Genomic DNA, 16370 nt, shown 5'->3' with positions numbered 1-16370 from the left:
CCAGACTAGGAGCCATTAGAGCTTCTCCTCCATGAATCTGCCTAGTCCGTCTTTCAGGCCACCCAGGTTGACATCTGACGTCTTTCCACAGGGAGGGAGCCACTGCCAAGAAGGTCCTTTGCCTGGTACCCTGTAGCTGAAGCACCGGAGGAGGAGGACCTCAGTGTCCAGGCCGAGCAATGGGGTGGAGACCCTCCTTTGGGACTTCCCTATCCAGGGCTGCCTTCAGGTGTCTTCTAAAAGTTGTATACTTGATTGCCTCCTTGGCTCAGGGGCGGCATTACTCCATAACCATCCGTGCCTCTCCCTGTCATCTGCTTGTATAGTTGCTTGACTCTGTGGCAGGAACCAGATCTCCAACGGAAGCCCCCCAGCCCCCCTCCCGTGCTTTTCTCTCCCCTCCCCCAGTCACAGGCACTCAGTGGCTCAGAGCATATCCCCTCCACTGTGCCAGAACAAATGGGACATCTCATTTTTCCCAGTGTGAGCATGGCAGTCATTTGGGGCCCCCTGCTCTCAGGCGATGTCACAATAATAATAATAATAATAATAATAATAATAATAATAATAATTTATTATTTGTACCCCGCCCATCTGGCTGGGTTTCCCCAGCCACTCTGGGCGGCTTCCAACAGAGATAAAAAATACACTAAAATGTCACATATTAAAAACTTCCCTGAACAGGGCTGCCTTCAGATGTCTTCTGAATGTCAGGTAGTTGTCCATCGCCTTGACATCCGATGGGAGGGCATTCCACAGGGCGGGCGCCACCACCGAGAAGGCCCTCTGCCTGGTTCCCTGCAACTTGGCCTCTCGCAGTGAGGGAACCGCCAGAAGGCCCTCAGAGCTGGACCTCAGTGTCCGGGCAGAACGATGGGGGAGGAGACGCTCCTTCAGATATACTGGACCGAGGCCATTTAGGGCTTTAAAGGTCAGCACCAACACTTTGAATTGTGCTCGGAAACGTACTGGGAGCCAATGTAGGTCTTTCAAGACCGGTGTTATATGGTCTCGGCGGCCGCTCCCAGTCACCAGTCTAGCTGCCGCATTCTGTATTAGTTGTAGTTTCCGGGTCACCTTCAAAGGTAGCCCCACGTAGAGCGCATTGCAGTAGTCCAAGCGGGAGATAACCAGAGCATGTACCACTCTGGCGAGACAGTCCGCAGGCAGATAGGGTCTCAGCCTACGTACCAGATGGAGCTGGTAAACAGCTGCCCTGGATACAGATTTGACCTGTGCCTCCATGGACAGCTGTGAGTCCAAAATGACTCCCAGGCTGCGCACCTGGTCCTTCAGGGGCACAGTTACCCCATTCAGGACCAGGGAATCCTCCACACCTGCCCGCCTCCTGTCCCCCCAAAACAGTACTTCTGTCTTGTCAGGATTCAACCTCAATCTGTTAGCCGCCATCCATCCTCCAACCGCTTCCAGACACTCACACAGGACCTTTACCACCTTCACTGGTTCTGATTTAAAAGAGAGGTAGAGCTGGGTATCATCTGCATACTGATGAACACCCAGCCCAAACCTCCTGATGATCCCTCCCAGCGGCTGCATGTAGATGTTGAAAAGCATGGGGGAGAGGACAGAACCCTGAGGCACCCCACAAGTGAGCGGCCAGGGGTCTGAACACTCATCCCCCACCACCACTTTCTGAACACGGCCCAGGAGGAAGGAGCGGAACCACTGTATGACAGTGCCCCCAGCTCCCAGCCCCTCAAGACGGTCCAGAAGGATGTCATGGTCGATGGTATCAAACGCCGCTGAGAGATCCAGCAGAACTAGGAAACAGCTCTTACCTTTGTCCCTAGCCCGCCAGAGATCATCAACCAGCGCAACCAAGGCAGTTTCAGTCCCATGATGAGGCCTGAATCCCGACTGGAAGGGATCCAAATGGTCCGCTTCTTCCAGGCGTGCCTGGAGTTGTTCAGCAACCACTCGCTCAATCACCTTGCCCAAGAATGGGAGGTTTGAGACTGGGCGATAATTGGCCATCGTGGCCGCATCTAAAGATGGTTTTTTAAGAAGCCACAATGCAATCTCGCCTTGAAAAAAGCACATGGGGGGGGGGGCTCAGGGACCTTGTGTGGGTATCAAAAGGGCATGATCTGCGGCTGTCCGATAATGTCTTTGTGAGCCGGGATGAAATCCCTGTTTCCCAGAGGAAGCAGAGGCGAGGTTCTCCCCCAGTCCCAGGCTTGGAAGCAGCCGCTCCCCCTGTGGCTTTTGTCCTTCTGACTGCCAGCCAGGTGTCCTCCTGCGCGGAGCAAGCGCCTTCCTTGCGCCCTCAGGCCATTCGCTGGCCCAGAAAGGTGCCTGGCTCCTTCAGCAAAGGATTTCAACCCTCTCCTTTGGGGCTGCCTTCAGATGTCTTCCAAAGCCTTTATACTTGCTTGTCTCCTTGGCACAGGCGTGGCATTACTCCATACCCTCCAGGATTTCTCAGGGGAAAATAGGGATGTCATAAGGAAAATCACGGCATTCTTACATCAAATCAGAATCCAGGTCGGCTTCTGCAAATCTGGGAGGAGGAGCTTTGGCGCAGGGTATAAAAGGCTCCAGCCCTGGAAGAAGCTCCAGCTCAGCCCAGAAAGTTTTCTCCAGCAGCCGAGAGAAGCTCCAAGCCCACAGCCAGCCCTCATGGCAACTGTCATGATGACAGTCGACTTGGCAGAATTGGGTGTGGAATCCTTTGTCCGGTAAGTCCAGGGGTGATCGCCTCTCTAGGCAGGTTGGGCAGCAGCTCCTCTTTCCACCTGGATAATAACCATCCATGCCTTTCCCTTTCTCCTTCCTTCCTTCCTTCCTTCCTTCCTTCCTTCCTTCCTTCCTTCCTTTGTTCCTTCTCTACAGCCTGCTGGCGGTCTACCCCTGGACCCAGAGGTTCTTCCGTGACATAGGGAACCCTCTCCAGCACCTCTTTGCACAAGGTCAAGGAAGCTTCTTCCGAGCCAATGGAGGCAAAAGCTATTAAAAAACTAAATATGGAGGTTAATTGGCCGAGATATTGGGAAATTTTGGAGCAAGAAGGAGACAGACTGAAATTGCAAAGTTTTGAGAAGTTAAAAGGGAAAGTGAGAGATTGGCTGCATTATTATCAGATAATGGAAGCTTTTAAACTAGACAGGAAAGTCGGCTTCCAGGTGGAAAAATCAAAACTAGAAACTGAATTGTTAGAACCTAGTACCAAGAACTTGTCAAAAATGTATAACTTGCTGTTGAAATGGAATACACAAGATGAAATGGTTAAATCTGCAATGATTAAATGGGCGCAGGATATTGGTCATGACATAATGTTTGCTGACTGGGAAAAGTTATGGACCACCGGGATGAAATTTACGGCATGTAGTGCCTTGAGAGAAAATATTATGAAAATGATTTATAGGTGGTACATAACCCCAGTCAAGCTTGCGAAAATCTATCATTCGCCCGAGAACAAATGTTGGAAGTGCAAAGAAAGAGAAGGAACATTCTTTCACCTTTGGTGGACGTGCCCAAGGATTAAGGCTTTCTGGGAACTGATCTATAATGAACTGAAAAAACCAGAGGCCTTTCTCCTGGGCATAGTCGGCCAATTGGTTGTAAAGAAGGATAGAACCTTTTTTATGTATGCTACAACAGCAGCAAGAATTCTTATAGCAAAGTACTGGAAGACACAAGATTTACCCACCGTGGAAGAGTGGCAGATGAAAGTGATGGACTACATGGGCTTGGCAGAGATGACGAGCAGAATCCGAGACCAGGGAAGAGCAACGGCGGAAGAAGATTGGAAAAAATTTAAAGACTATTTAAAGAAATATTCAAAAATCAGTGAATGCTAGATTGATGTTGAATGAGAAAAATAGGGGTTAATAGCGATAATGGTTAAGTGGAAGAATTTGAATGTTTGTATAATTAATTCGAAAATAAGGGAGGGATTTGTTAATTAACTAATTCGACATGAGAATGCAGAAAGGGGAGGTATGAGGAAGTCGGGAGAGTAAGGATCATGAAATTAAGAGCCTGAAATTATACATGTTGTATGTTTCTTTATTGTTTTGTCTTCTTTGTTATGGATGGAAAACTGAATAAAAATTATTTTGAAAAAAAAAAGGAAGCTTCTTCCGAGCTGCGTGAACTGCTGTGCGACAGTCTCCAGATGGACCCCGTCAACTTCAGGGTGAGGCTGCTCCCCTGCCCCAAGGGGCTGCCTGGGGGGGACACATGATAAGTAGGATGGCCAGGAGGACAGTGATCATTCTCACCTTTATGTGAGACCTGTTTCCTGGCCCTAAGATTAACATATCAGAAAAGCTACTTCAAAGAAACTGCCCACTGTCTTTGATGGCCCAGGACGCCTGCCTGGCAAAGCAACTGGGCTGTGTATGTGACTTGACAAGCAAGAGAAATGGGCAGTAGAGGAAATGGCCAGAGGTCCAGAGGGTTGTGGGAATTGGTCAGAAATTATTGTCAATGTATCAAGCCCAGTCAACACAATGCTTTCACCGTGGACACAGTGGCTTGATGCATTTTTTATAATTCCTCATAGTAATCCCACCTGACCCCCACACTCTGGATATCTGCACTCCTACAGTCTGCGTGCAAGTAGGGTCTCATACTGCGTACCAGATGGAGCTGGTAGACAGCTGCCCTGACACAGAATTGACCTGCACTTCTATGGACAGCTGTGAGTCCAAAATGACTCCCAGGCTGCGCACCTGGTCCTTCAGGGGCACAGTTACCCCATTCAGGACCAGGGAGTTCCCCATACCCTCCTGCCCCCAGTCCACCCTAAACAGTGCTTCTGTCTTGTCAGGATTCAGCCTCAATCTGTGGAATGCATTGTGGGATCTGTTGTGGGGAGAGGGTGACCCACACATGGGCCCCCTGGCAGAAGGAGTCACCCCCTCTTTTCTCTTCCAGCTCCTGGGCGAGGTCCTCGTCATCATCGTGCTACCCCCTCCCCCGGACTGGAATTCACCCCTGCTTACCACCATGCCTTCCACAAGCTGGTCGGGGTGATGGCTCATGTGCTGGCCGACCAGTCCCACTGAGGCACCCCCAGGGAGAAGTGGCCAGCACCTACTGGTCTCACCACCCCTTCTTGTCCCCCATGTGACACTTGACCCTCTAATAAATCCCCCCTCTGCAATCTGACCTGGTTTCCGGTGTCCTCAATGCTCATGGCGGACTGATCCCCCCCATGTTACAAGCCCCCCCCCATCTCGATGTTCATCTCCCCACCCAGTTCTGGTCTGTTGCCCTCTCTTTTCGTCCTACTCTAGAGAAATTGGGGGTGAGAGACTCAGAGGGGGATGCAGACACTTCCCCTGCTCTAGATTCCATCCCCCAGAATAAGGGGTGGGGTACCAACATGGGCCACCCAGGGAGACCCCCAAGGGGCACTATCCCCCCCCCACAATGCCCCTCCCTGCCTCTTTCCAGATGGGTGTCAGGGACAGAGCTGCCTCCGAATTGGCAGAGATAGGGGGAATTCATTTCGTTTTATCCATTAATTAGTTAATTAAATTTGGGGGTTCACAGAATGCAATATAAAAACACAAAACACAATATAAAAACACAAAACACATAAACAAAACAAAAACAACCCAATAAACACCCCCGCCTACATATTTCACACCCATAATAACATCAAAGGAGTTTTGCAACTGCATTTAAACATCAAACAAAGCGATCCAAAATAAAACACCAGGGGGGCAGCGAACCCGGAAGTCACCCCTTGGGAGTCCCAGGCAGAGATCAATGGGGGGTAAGGGGCAGGTCTCCCCTAATCTTCCGAGGGTATTGAAAGGGCATGATCTGCAGCCGTCCAATAATGTCCTGGGGGGGGGGGTGTGATCCGGGATGGACATCCCTGTCTCCCAGACGAAGAAGAGGCAAGGTTCTCCCCCCTGTCCCAGGCATGGAAGCAGCCGCTCCCCCTGTGGCTTTTGTCCTTCTGACTGCCAGCCAGGTGTCCTCGGGCGCAGAGCAAGCGCCTTCCTTGTGCCCTCAGGCCATTCGCTGGCCCAGAAAGCCGCCTGGCTCCTTCAGCAAAGGATTTCAACCCTCGCTGGGTCCAGGAATGAGAAGGGACTCGCTCCAGCATCCTACGGGCTAAGCCACCCACCCCAAATTCAAAACAATATTTCAGAATAAGATATTACATTCACAGCGGAAGAAGACGACCTTTCTGTGGACCTTGGGCACAGGGGCTACCAGGCTCCTTTAAGCCAGCCCATGGCACACTGTCAAATGCCACATGGGGGGAAAGTGGGACCCCATCTTCTGGGGCCATACTCCTGCGTGAATCACCTGACCCACACAAGGTCCCTGGCCCCCCAATGTGCTTTTCTCCTGAGAAACACCTGCCTGGGACCTCAACTTTTCTGGCTGTACGACTTTGGGTTACATTAGAAGTCCTCAGTTCTTTCCTCACTCATTCGCCCTTTTGTACACCTCTTCTGCTTCAAAGCCCATATTGTGAACGAAGCTCTTGCTCAGGAATGGGGAACCTGAGGTCTTCCGGATGTGGTCTGACTCTGCTTCCCATTGGCAGGCAGTGGGCTCCCAATCCCTGCCCTTGTTGAATCTCCCGGTCTTCCTACCTTTGCCGCTTCCAACTCTCCCTCTGCTGTTCTCTCCCCACGCTGTCAAACCTGAATGTGAGCTCCCTGGGGCAGAGTCCTGTCCTACATTTCAAGGGCCCTCAATTGATAAACGGCAAAATAATAATAATCACCATCATCATCTGAAAGTGAAATCAATTATGCTCGATGGGCTCAATTATCCTCAAGAGACAAGCGATTGAAACTCTGTTTGCAATGCTTTCTTGGGCCCTGCTTCCTCCCTGACAACATCCACACCTTCCTCCCTTCCCTGGCCTTGGACATGGCTGTCCGACCTCCGGCCCCCATAACCAGCAACTCAGCCTCACTAGTGCTGACTGCAGAGGGTGAACATGAAACCCCTAGAGGTGTTTTGTATACATATATAATATACATCCCCTCCACTGACCCTGCCAATCTCCCAGTGCCACCCACCCTTCACATTCCACCAAATTTAATTTTACATACAACCAGCTCATTAAGAAATATGCAGAATCCATTTCTCTTCTTTTGCGTCTCAGAAGCCGTCAAGATGCTGCACAATGTGGTCCCTCTTGTCCATTTTCCCTGCTCTTATTTCCACCTTCAGGCTCCAAGGAGGTGGGCTGATGTAATCTCCACAAAATCCTGGTCTTCTCTCCCTCCTCCCCCGTAAATTCATAAATCTTCCTGCTTAGCAGACAGTCGATCCAGTTGTCACCCCTCTTTTCTGCTTTACTGCTTTTATTTCTCATGAGGAAGTCCTAAGGGGGGGGGTCAAAATCCCTCAAAAGTCCCTCAAGGTTGTTGCTCTCCATCTTCTTTCAGGCAAAGTCCTGACTTCTAAAACTAATCCATCGCAAAGAGGCAAATTTAAAGTCCGCTCTTCCCGAAATCTTTGCATTCCTTGCTTCAGGGGAAGGGAGATGACGCAGATCCCGAAAAAGCCCCATAACTTAAAACATTCCCTCCCCTCCTTGCCCCGTTCAAGCAAAGCAGAAATCAGCGTCTTTCCAAAGAGATGCTTTTCTCCTGCAGCAGAAATCAGGATCCCTTTGAAGGGGGCGTGTGGCTCTTCGCTGTCCCCATTCAAAGCTGTTCCCCGCCCTCCCACGGGAGTTGGCCAGGGCTGAAATCCTTTGCTGAAGGAGCCAGGCACCTTTCTGGACCAGCGAATGGCCGGAGGGCGCAAGGAAGGCGCTTGCTCTGCGCCCGAGGACACCTGGCTGGCAGTCAGAAGGACAAAAGCCACAGGGGGAGTGGCTGCTTCCAAGCCTGGGACGGGGGGGGGGGGGGAGAACCTCGCCTCTGCTTCGTCTGGGAGACAGGGATTTCCATCCCGGCTCACAAACCCCCAAAAATAAATTACCGGACGAGCGCGGGTCGTGCCCTTTCGATACCCTCGGAAGATTAGGGGAGACTTGCCCCTTTCCCCCCATAGACCTCCGCCTGGGACCCCCAAAGGGCGACTTGCCGGGTTCGCTGCCCCCCTGGCGTTTTCTTTTGGATCGCTTTGTTTGACGTTCCAATGAAGGTGGTAAACTCCTTTGATGTTATTATGGGTGTGAAATATGTAGGCGGGGGTGTTTATTGGGTTGTATTTGTTTTCATTTGATTATGCGTTTTGTGTTTTTATATCGTAATTTCATCCTGTGAACCCACAAATTTAATGAAGAAATAAATGGATAAAACGAAATGAATTCCCCTCTCTCCTTGCCGATTCGGAGGCAGCTCCGTCCCCGACACCCATCTGGAAAGAGGCAGGGAGGGGCATTGCGGGGGGGGGGGAGTGGCCCTTGGGGGTCTCTCTGGGTGGCCATGTTGGTACCCCCACCCCTTATTCTGGGGGATTCAATCCAGAGCAGGGGAAGGGTCCGCATCCCCCTCTGAGTCTTTCACCCCCAATTTCTCCAGAGTAGAAAGAACAGAGAGGGCTACAGACCAGGGGCAAATACCAAGAAATGGGTGAGGAGACAACCAATGAGACCGGGGGGCCCTGGGAGCATCGGGGGGGGGGGGACCTTGCCAGGAATTTTGGGGATAAAAGATTTGGGGACACAGCATGGGTCTCTGGCTCTGAAAAGCACTGCAGCTTGGAGGGGGCAAAATGCCATAGCGCCCTAAAACCCCCACTGGTGCTTAATGATTCCTCTTGAGTGACAGAGAAGACCCCCCCTTTCCACGCAACCCCAACTAACCCCCCACCCCCAGGCGTGTCCCCTCCCTCTGTCCCAGAGAAGAAGACATAGGAAACCAGGTCAGATTGCAGAGGGAGGATTTATTAGAGGGTCAAGCGTCACATCGGGGCTGGAAGGGGAATCATAAAATCATAGAATCATAGAGTTGGAAGAGACCACAAGGGCCATCGAGTCCAACCCCCTGCCAAGCAGGAAACACCATCAGAGCACTCCTGACATATGGTTGTCAAGCCTTTGCTTAAAGACCTCCAAAGAAGGAGACTCCACCACACTCCTTGGCAGCAAATTCCACTGTCGAACAGCTCTTACTGTCAGGAAGTTCTTCCTAATGTTTAGGTGGAATCTTCTTTCTTGTAGTTTGGAACCATTGCTCCATGTCCGCTTCTCTGGAGCAGCAGAAAACAACCTTTCTCCCTCCTCTATGTGACATCCTTTTATATATTTGAACATGGCTATCATATCACCCCTTAACCTCCTCTTCTCCAGGCTAAACATGCCCAGCTCCCTTAGCCGTTCTTCATAAGGCATCGTTTCCAGGCCTTTGACCATTTTGGTTGCCCTCCTCTGGACACGTTCCAGTTTGTCAGTGTCCTTCTTGAACTGTGGTGCCCAGAACTGGACACAGTACTCCAGGTGAGGTCTGACCAGAGCAGAATACAGTGGCACTATTAATTCTCTTGATCTAGATGCAATACTCCTATTGATGCAGCCCAGAATTGCATTGGCTTTTTTAGCTGCCGCGTCACACTGTTGGCTCATGTCAAGTTTGTGGTCAACCAAGACTCCTAGATCCTTTTCACATGTACTGCTCTCAAGCCAGGTGTCACCCATCTTGTATCTGTGCCTCTCATTTTTTTTGCCCAAGTGCAATACTTTACATTTCTCCCTGTTAAAATTCATCTTGTTTGTTTTGGCTCAGTTCTCTAATCTGTCAAGGGCGTTTTGAAGTGTGATCCTGTCCTCTGGGGTGTTAGCCACCCCTCCCAGTTTGGTGTCATCTGCAAATTTGATCAGGATGCCCTTGAGTCCATCATCCAAGTCGTTGATAAAGATGTTGAATAAGACCGGGCCCAAGACAGAACCCTGTGGCACCCCACTAGTCACTCTTCTCCAGGATGAAGAGGAACCATTGATGAGCACCCTTTGGGTTCGGTCAGTCAGCCAGTTACAAATCCACTGAGTGGTAGCATAGTCAAGACCGCATTTTACCAGCTTCTTTACAAGAATATCATGGGGCACCTTGTCAAATGCCTTGCTGAAATCAAGGTAGGCTACATCCACTGCGTTCCCTTCATCTACCAGGGTTGTAATTCTGTCAAAAGATGAGAACAGGTTAGTCTGACATGACTTATTTTTCAGAAATCCATGCTGACTATTGGTGATCACAGCATTCCTTTCTAGGTGCTCACAGACTGTTTGCTTAATGATCTGCTCCAGAATCTTCGCTGGTATTGATGTCAGACTGACTGGGCGGTAATTATTTGGGTCCTCTCTTTTCCCCTTTTTGAAAATAGGAACAACATTTGCCCTCCTCCAGTCTGCCGGGACTTCGCCTGTTCTCCAAGAATTCTCAAAGATGACTGCCAGTGGTTCTGAGATCACATCTGCCAGTTCTTTTAATACTCTTGGATGCAGTTCATCTGGCCCTGGAGACTTGAATACATCTAAACTAGCCAAGTATTCTTGTACTATCTCCTTAGTTATTCTGGGCTGTGTTTCCTCTGCTGAATCATTTGCTTCAAATTCTTCAGGTCGGGCATTGTTTTCTTTATCGGACAAGACTGAGGCAAAGAAGGCATTGAGGAGTTCAGCCCTTTCTGTGTCCCCTGTTTGCATTTCACCATCTTCTCCTCTGAGTGACCCCACTGTTTCTTTGTTCTTCCTTTTGCTACGAACATACCCATAAAAGCCTTTTTTGTTGCTTTTAACCTCTCTAGCAAGCCTGAGTTCATTCTGTGCTTTAGCTTTTCTGACTTTGTGTCTACACGTGCTGGTTATTTGTTTGAATTCCTCTTTGGTGGTTTCCCCCCTTTTCCATTTTTTGTACACATCCTTTTTTTAATCTTAACTCAGTTAAAAGTTCTTTAGATAGCCACGCTGGCTTCTTTAGGCACCTTCCATGTTTCCGTCTCATTGGTATTGCCTGAAGTTGTGCTTTTACTATCTACCTCTTAACAAACTCCCAGCCATCATGAACTCCCTTTCCTTTTAGTATTACTGTCCATGGGATCTCACCCAGCACTTCCCTAAGTTTTATGAAGTCGGCTTTCTTAAAGTCAAGAAATTGAGTCCTAGTATGCTTGGCTGCTCCTTTCCGCTGTATAGTAAACTTCAGAAGAGCATGATCACTCGCGCCTAATGATCCTTCCACTTCTACCCCACTAACCAGGTCATCAACATTGGTTAGGACCAGATCTAAAATGGCTGTTCCTCTTGTTGCTTCTCCCACTTTCTGGACAACGAAGTTGTCTGCAAGGCCAGTGAGGAATCTGTTTGACCTTATGCTCTTGGCTGAGTTTGACATCCAGCAAATATCCGGGTAACTGAAGTCCCCCATTACTACTATCTCCCTTCCTTTTGCATGCTTGGCCAGCAGGAGGCGGCTGCTTCTCCCTGGGGGGTGTCTCAGTGGGACGGCAGGCCAGCGCATGAGCCACCACCCCGACCAGCTTGTGGAAGGCATGGTGGCAAGCAGGGGTGAATTTCTGTCTAAAGGGTGGGTACCTGGATGATGATGAGGATGTTGCCCAGGAGCTGGAAGAGAAAAGAGAGGGTGACTCCTTCTGCCATGGGGCCCATGTGTGGGACACCCTCTCCCCACAACAGATCCCACAACAGATTCAACAGATTGAGACTGAATCCTGACAAGACAGAAGCACTGTTTAGGGTGGACTGAGGGCAAGCGGGTGTGGGGGACTCCCTGGTCCTGAATGGGGTAACTGTGCCCCTGAAGGACCAGGTGCACAGCCTGGGAGTCATTTTGGACTCACAGCTGTCAATGGAGGCACAGGTCATTTCTGTTTCCAGGGCAGCTGTCTCCCAGCTCCATCTGGTCGACAGGATGAGACCCTACCTGCCTGCGGACTGTCTTGCCAGGGTGGTGCATGCTCTGGTTATCTCCCGCCTGGACTACTGCAATGCCCCCCATGTGGGGCTACCTTTGAAGGCAACCCTTTTGGCGGTTCCCTCATTGTGAGAGGTGAGGTTACAGGGAACCAGGCAGAGGGCCTTCTCGGTTGTGGCACCCGCCCTGTGGAATGCCCTCCCACCAGATGTCAAGGAAATGAAAAACTAACTGAAATCTGAAGGCAACCCTGTAACAGGAAATGTCTAATGTCTTACAATGTTTTATGTCCTGTAAGCCACCCAGAGTGACACACACACACACACACACACACACACACACACACAGACACACACACACACACACACACACACGGCACCCCCAGTCCCCCCCCCCCCAGGCAGGTCTTTGGGGCGGGGGAGCAGCCTCACCCTGAAGTTGAGGGGGTCCATGTGGAGATTGTCGCAGAGCAGTTCACGCAGCTCGGAAGAAGCCTCCTTGACCTCGTGCAAAGAGGGCTGGAGAGGGTTCCCTATGCCACCGAAGTACCTCTGGGTCCAGGGGGAGACCACCAGCAAGCTGTAGAGAAGGAACAAAGGAAGGAAGGAAGGAGAAAGGGAGAGGCATGGATGGTTATTATCCAGGTGGAAAGAGGAGCACCTGCCCAACCTGCTTAGAGAGACGAACACCCCTGAACTTACTCACCAAGGGAATCCCCACCCAAGGCTGGCTGTGGGCTGGGAGCTTCTCTCGGCTGCTGGAGAAAACCTTCTGGGCTGAGCTGGAGCTTCTTCCAGGGCTGAAGCCTTTTATACCCTGCACCAAAGCTCCTCCTCCCAGATTTGCAGAAGCCGACCTGGATTCTGATTTGATCTAAGAATGCCGTGATTTTCCTTATGACATCCCTATTTTCCCCTGAGAAATCCTGGAGGGTATGGAGTAATGCCACGCCTGTGCCAAGGAGACAAGCAAGTATAAAGGCTTTGGAAGACATCTGAAGGCAGCCCCAAAGGAGCGTCTCCAATCCCATCGCTTGGCCCGGACACTGAGGTCCTCCTCTGGTGACTCAGCTACAGGGTACCAGGCAAAGGACCTTCTTAGCAGTGGCTCCCTCCCTGTGGAAAGACGTCAGATGTCAACCTGGGTGGCCTGAAAGCCGGACTAGACAGATTCACGGAGGAGAAGCTCTAATGGCTCCTAGTCCGGCTGGCTCTGCTCTCCCTTCACCATCAGAGGCAGCGATGCTTCTGGATCCCATGTGTGTATTTGCCCAGACTGATTCAGGTGACCTTTCAAGGGGCGCAGAATCATCTTTCTCCTGAGAAACGCCTGCCTGTGGCCTGAACTTTTCTGGCTGTACGACTTTGGGTTACATTAGAAGTCCTCAATTCTTTCCTCACTCCTTCCCCCTTTTGTACACCTGTTCTGCTTCAAAGCCCATATTCTGAGCCAAGCTCTTGCTCAGAGATGGAGAACCTGAGGTCTTCCGGATGTGGTCTGACTCTGCTTCCCATCCCCACTGACCTTTGGCAGGTAGTGGGCTCCCAATCCCTGCCCTTGTTTAACCTCCCTGTCTTCCTACCCCTCCCGCTTTCAACTCTCCCTCTGCTGCTCTCTCCCCAAGCTGTCAAACCTGAATATGAGCTCCCTGGGGCAGAGTCCTGTCCTACATTCCAAGGGCCCTCACTTGATAAATGGTGAAATAATAATAACAGTAATAATCTGAAAGTTCAATTAATTATCCTCAAGCGATTGCATCTCTGTTTGCAATTGTTTCTTGGGCCCTGGTACAGATCAGGGCATGTGGCCAGGATTGCGCAGGGCCACCCCTGTCATTGGGAGTGAGGTGGCTGCTTCAGGGGCAGATGCTGGGCTGGAGGACACAGTGGTGAGGCATCGTAGGACAAACACAGCCTGCCACCCCCAAGCTGGCTTGCTGCCTTCAGGTGCAGGAGAGAACATTGTCCCATCTCCAGCACTGAAGACAAAGATTCAGCTTCCAGATGAATCACGGGAGCTTTTGTCCTTCTGACTGCCAGCCAGGTGTCCTCGGGTGCAGAGCAAGCGCCTTCCTTGCGCCCTCAGGCCATTCGCTGGTCCAGAAAGCTGCCTGGCTCCTTCAGCAAAGGATTTCAACCCTCGCTGGGTCCAGGAATGAGAAGGGACTCGCTCCAGCATCCTACTGGCTAAGCCACCCACCCCAAACTCAAAACAATATTTCAGAATAAGATATTACATTCACAGCAGCAGAAGACGACCTTTCCGTGGACCTTGGGAACAATGGCTACCAGGCTCCTTTAAGCCAGCCCATGGCACACTGTCAAATGCCACATGGGGGGAAAGCGGGACCCCATCTTCTGGGGCCACACTCCCACACAAGATCCCTGGCCCCCCAATGTGCTTTTTTCGAGGGGAAATCACATTCCGACATTGCCTGAGAGCAGGGGGGCCCAAATGACTGCCAAGCTCACGCAGGGAAAAATGAAATGTCCCGTTTGTTCTGGTACAGTTGAGGGGATATGCTCTGAGCTACTGAGTGCCTGTGACTGGGGGAGGGGAGAACAAAGCACGGGAGGGGGAGGGGGCCTGGGGGGCTTCCGTTGGACATCTGGTTGGCCCAGCTCTCCTCATTTGTTTATTTCCTTCATTCACGTGTATTTATAAAAACATTTCATATTCATTTATAAAAATATTTGTACACCACTGTGTCATACAAAACCATACCCAAGAGATTTACCTCAGTAAAGACATAATACCTGTTTAACCTTTGAAAAGGTGAACAGACATCGATTAACCATTTGCAAAAGGATGCGTTCTTAATTGCCTGCACAGTCCGGGAGGAATAGAAATGTTTCAGCAGGCAACTAAAGCTTTGCATGGAAGGCGCCCCCTGAATCTCCAGTGGCAGAGAGTTCCACTGGCCTGAGGACACGAAAGGTTCAGTTTCTCTCTGTTGTCAAACGAATCTCGCCAACAACCAGCGATGCTCCTGCAGACTGAGTTATGCTCCTTTAATTCCAATGCTCGCTGGGCGAAAGTGTATTTTTGCTGTGTCAGAATTGCTGCTGGTTGGGTGATCTGCAGCAGAGTCATTTTCACCTCCTCCTGAGCAACACATCGGCCTCTTGCAGCCGGAGATATCAGGGGGAGCCAGGCCTGACTCAGCAGGAGGCTGGGCAGATCTGTAAAGTCATCCCTGCATATGGAGCTGATGCAGCAAGCCAGGAGGGCGGGGGGGAGAGCCCATGGGTGGTGAAGAGAAGGGGCTGCAGGATCAGGACCCCGGAGCAGGGACCGTGCACCACAGCCTTCCAGAAAGGGATGCCTGAGCAGCTCCTGTTCCAGCCCTGTGAAGAAAGCAAGGGGAGCTCTGAGTGGAGAGAAGAGGCAGCTACACGGCGCCATGATATGACTGCATCTGCATCTTCATCATGATCATCATCCAAATTGGTAGGCCACCCTATACCCACAGATCTCAGGCGGTTCACAGGGTAAAATCACAACGTAAAAACACGAAATGCACATTGAAAACAGAAGCAGCCCAATATGTGCCATGGACTTGGGGAGTGTTGAAGGAGAGGCAGCTGTCGTCGGGTGCAGGATAAAGGGTCAAGGCGCTGCCCTCCAGAGCAGGAGAAAACAAGCACACTCCCTCCTCCATGGGACAACCCTTGAGATATTTGAAGATGGCTCTCATATCTCCTCTCAGTCTCCTCTTCTCCAGGCTTCACATACCCAGCTCCTTCAACCGCTCCTCATACGGCTTGCCTTCCAGACCCTTGATCATCCTGGTTGTTCTCCTCTGCACACCTTCCAGCTTGTCCACATCCTTCTTAAACTGTAGTGCCCAGAAGTGGAGGCAGTGTTCCAGGTGTGGTCTGCTCAAGGCAGAAGAGAGCAGGACTATAACTTCCCTGGATCTGGACACTAGATTTCTGTGGAAGCAGACTAGAATAGCATTCCCTTTTTTTGCTGCTGCATCACACTCTGGACTCATGTTGAGCTTGTGGTCCACCAAGACCCCTAGATCCTTTTCACATGTACTGCTAGTAAGCCAGGTCTCCCCCACATTACATTGATTTTTATTTCTCCATTCCAATTATGCATAAAATAGTCTTTTCAAGTCTTTTGTGCTTTTCCATATATTTCTTGATCATCTCATAAATTATCATTCAGTCTCCAATGAAAAGTCTATTCCTATAATTTCACACAAAATTGGATTATGATCTGTAAGAGTTTTTGGTTGACTGTTAAGGTCATTTTGAATCCTGATTGTGTCTTCTGCGGCATTAGCTACCATTCCTGGTTTTGTGCCAACCGCAAATTGGATGAGCACCCCCTCAATTCTTTCATCCAAGTCCTTTATAAAGACGTCAAACAACAACAGACCCAGGACAGCACACTGCGCACATCACTTATCACTTCTCCCCAGGTTGATGGGGAACCATTAAGGAGTCCTCTTTGGGTTTGGTCAGTCAACCAGCTACCAATCCACCAAATAGTTACCTTGTTCAACCTCCATTTAACAGCTTCCTCGCTCGA

General features: G+C 50.4%; 1 protein-coding gene and 1 long non-coding RNA gene across 7 annotated transcripts in view; one reads left to right on the top strand and one right to left on the bottom strand.

The window, feature by feature from the left end:
- LOC309341251 (hemoglobin subunit beta-like) overlaps window positions 1-16370 on the bottom strand; it is a 117023-nt gene that overhangs the window by 23724 nt on the left and 76929 nt on the right. For 3 of the 6 annotated variants that reach the window (XM_081860830.1, XM_081860832.1, XM_081860831.1), the window contains 2 exons: window positions 12260-12407; window positions 11368-11518 (listed from right to left, as the gene is read on the bottom strand). The exons of 2 other annotated variants lie outside the window; for them this stretch is intronic. In XM_081860830.1, coding sequence (XP_081716956.1) covers window positions 11474-11518; window positions 12260-12407 — 193 coding nt within the window. In that variant the 3' untranslated portion in view covers window positions 11368-11473. Of the gene's footprint in view, window positions 1-11367; window positions 11519-12259; window positions 12408-16370 lie in introns of those variants that run through there. One more of the 6 variants, XR_014156165.1, reaches the window with a different exon arrangement.
- LOC309341326 overlaps window positions 1-16370 on the top strand; it is a 223062-nt gene that overhangs the window by 196975 nt on the left and 9717 nt on the right. The gene's annotated exons all lie outside the window — the stretch shown is intronic.

The sequence above is a fragment of the Podarcis erhardii genome, assembly GCF_964252035.2.
Source record: "Podarcis erhardii genome assembly, chromosome: 4".
Classification (NCBI taxonomy): Eukaryota; Metazoa; Chordata; class Lepidosauria; order Squamata; family Lacertidae; genus Podarcis; species Podarcis erhardii.
The sequence above is the reverse complement of the archived record's forward strand: the minus strand, read 5'-3'. Positions and strand labels throughout refer to the sequence as shown.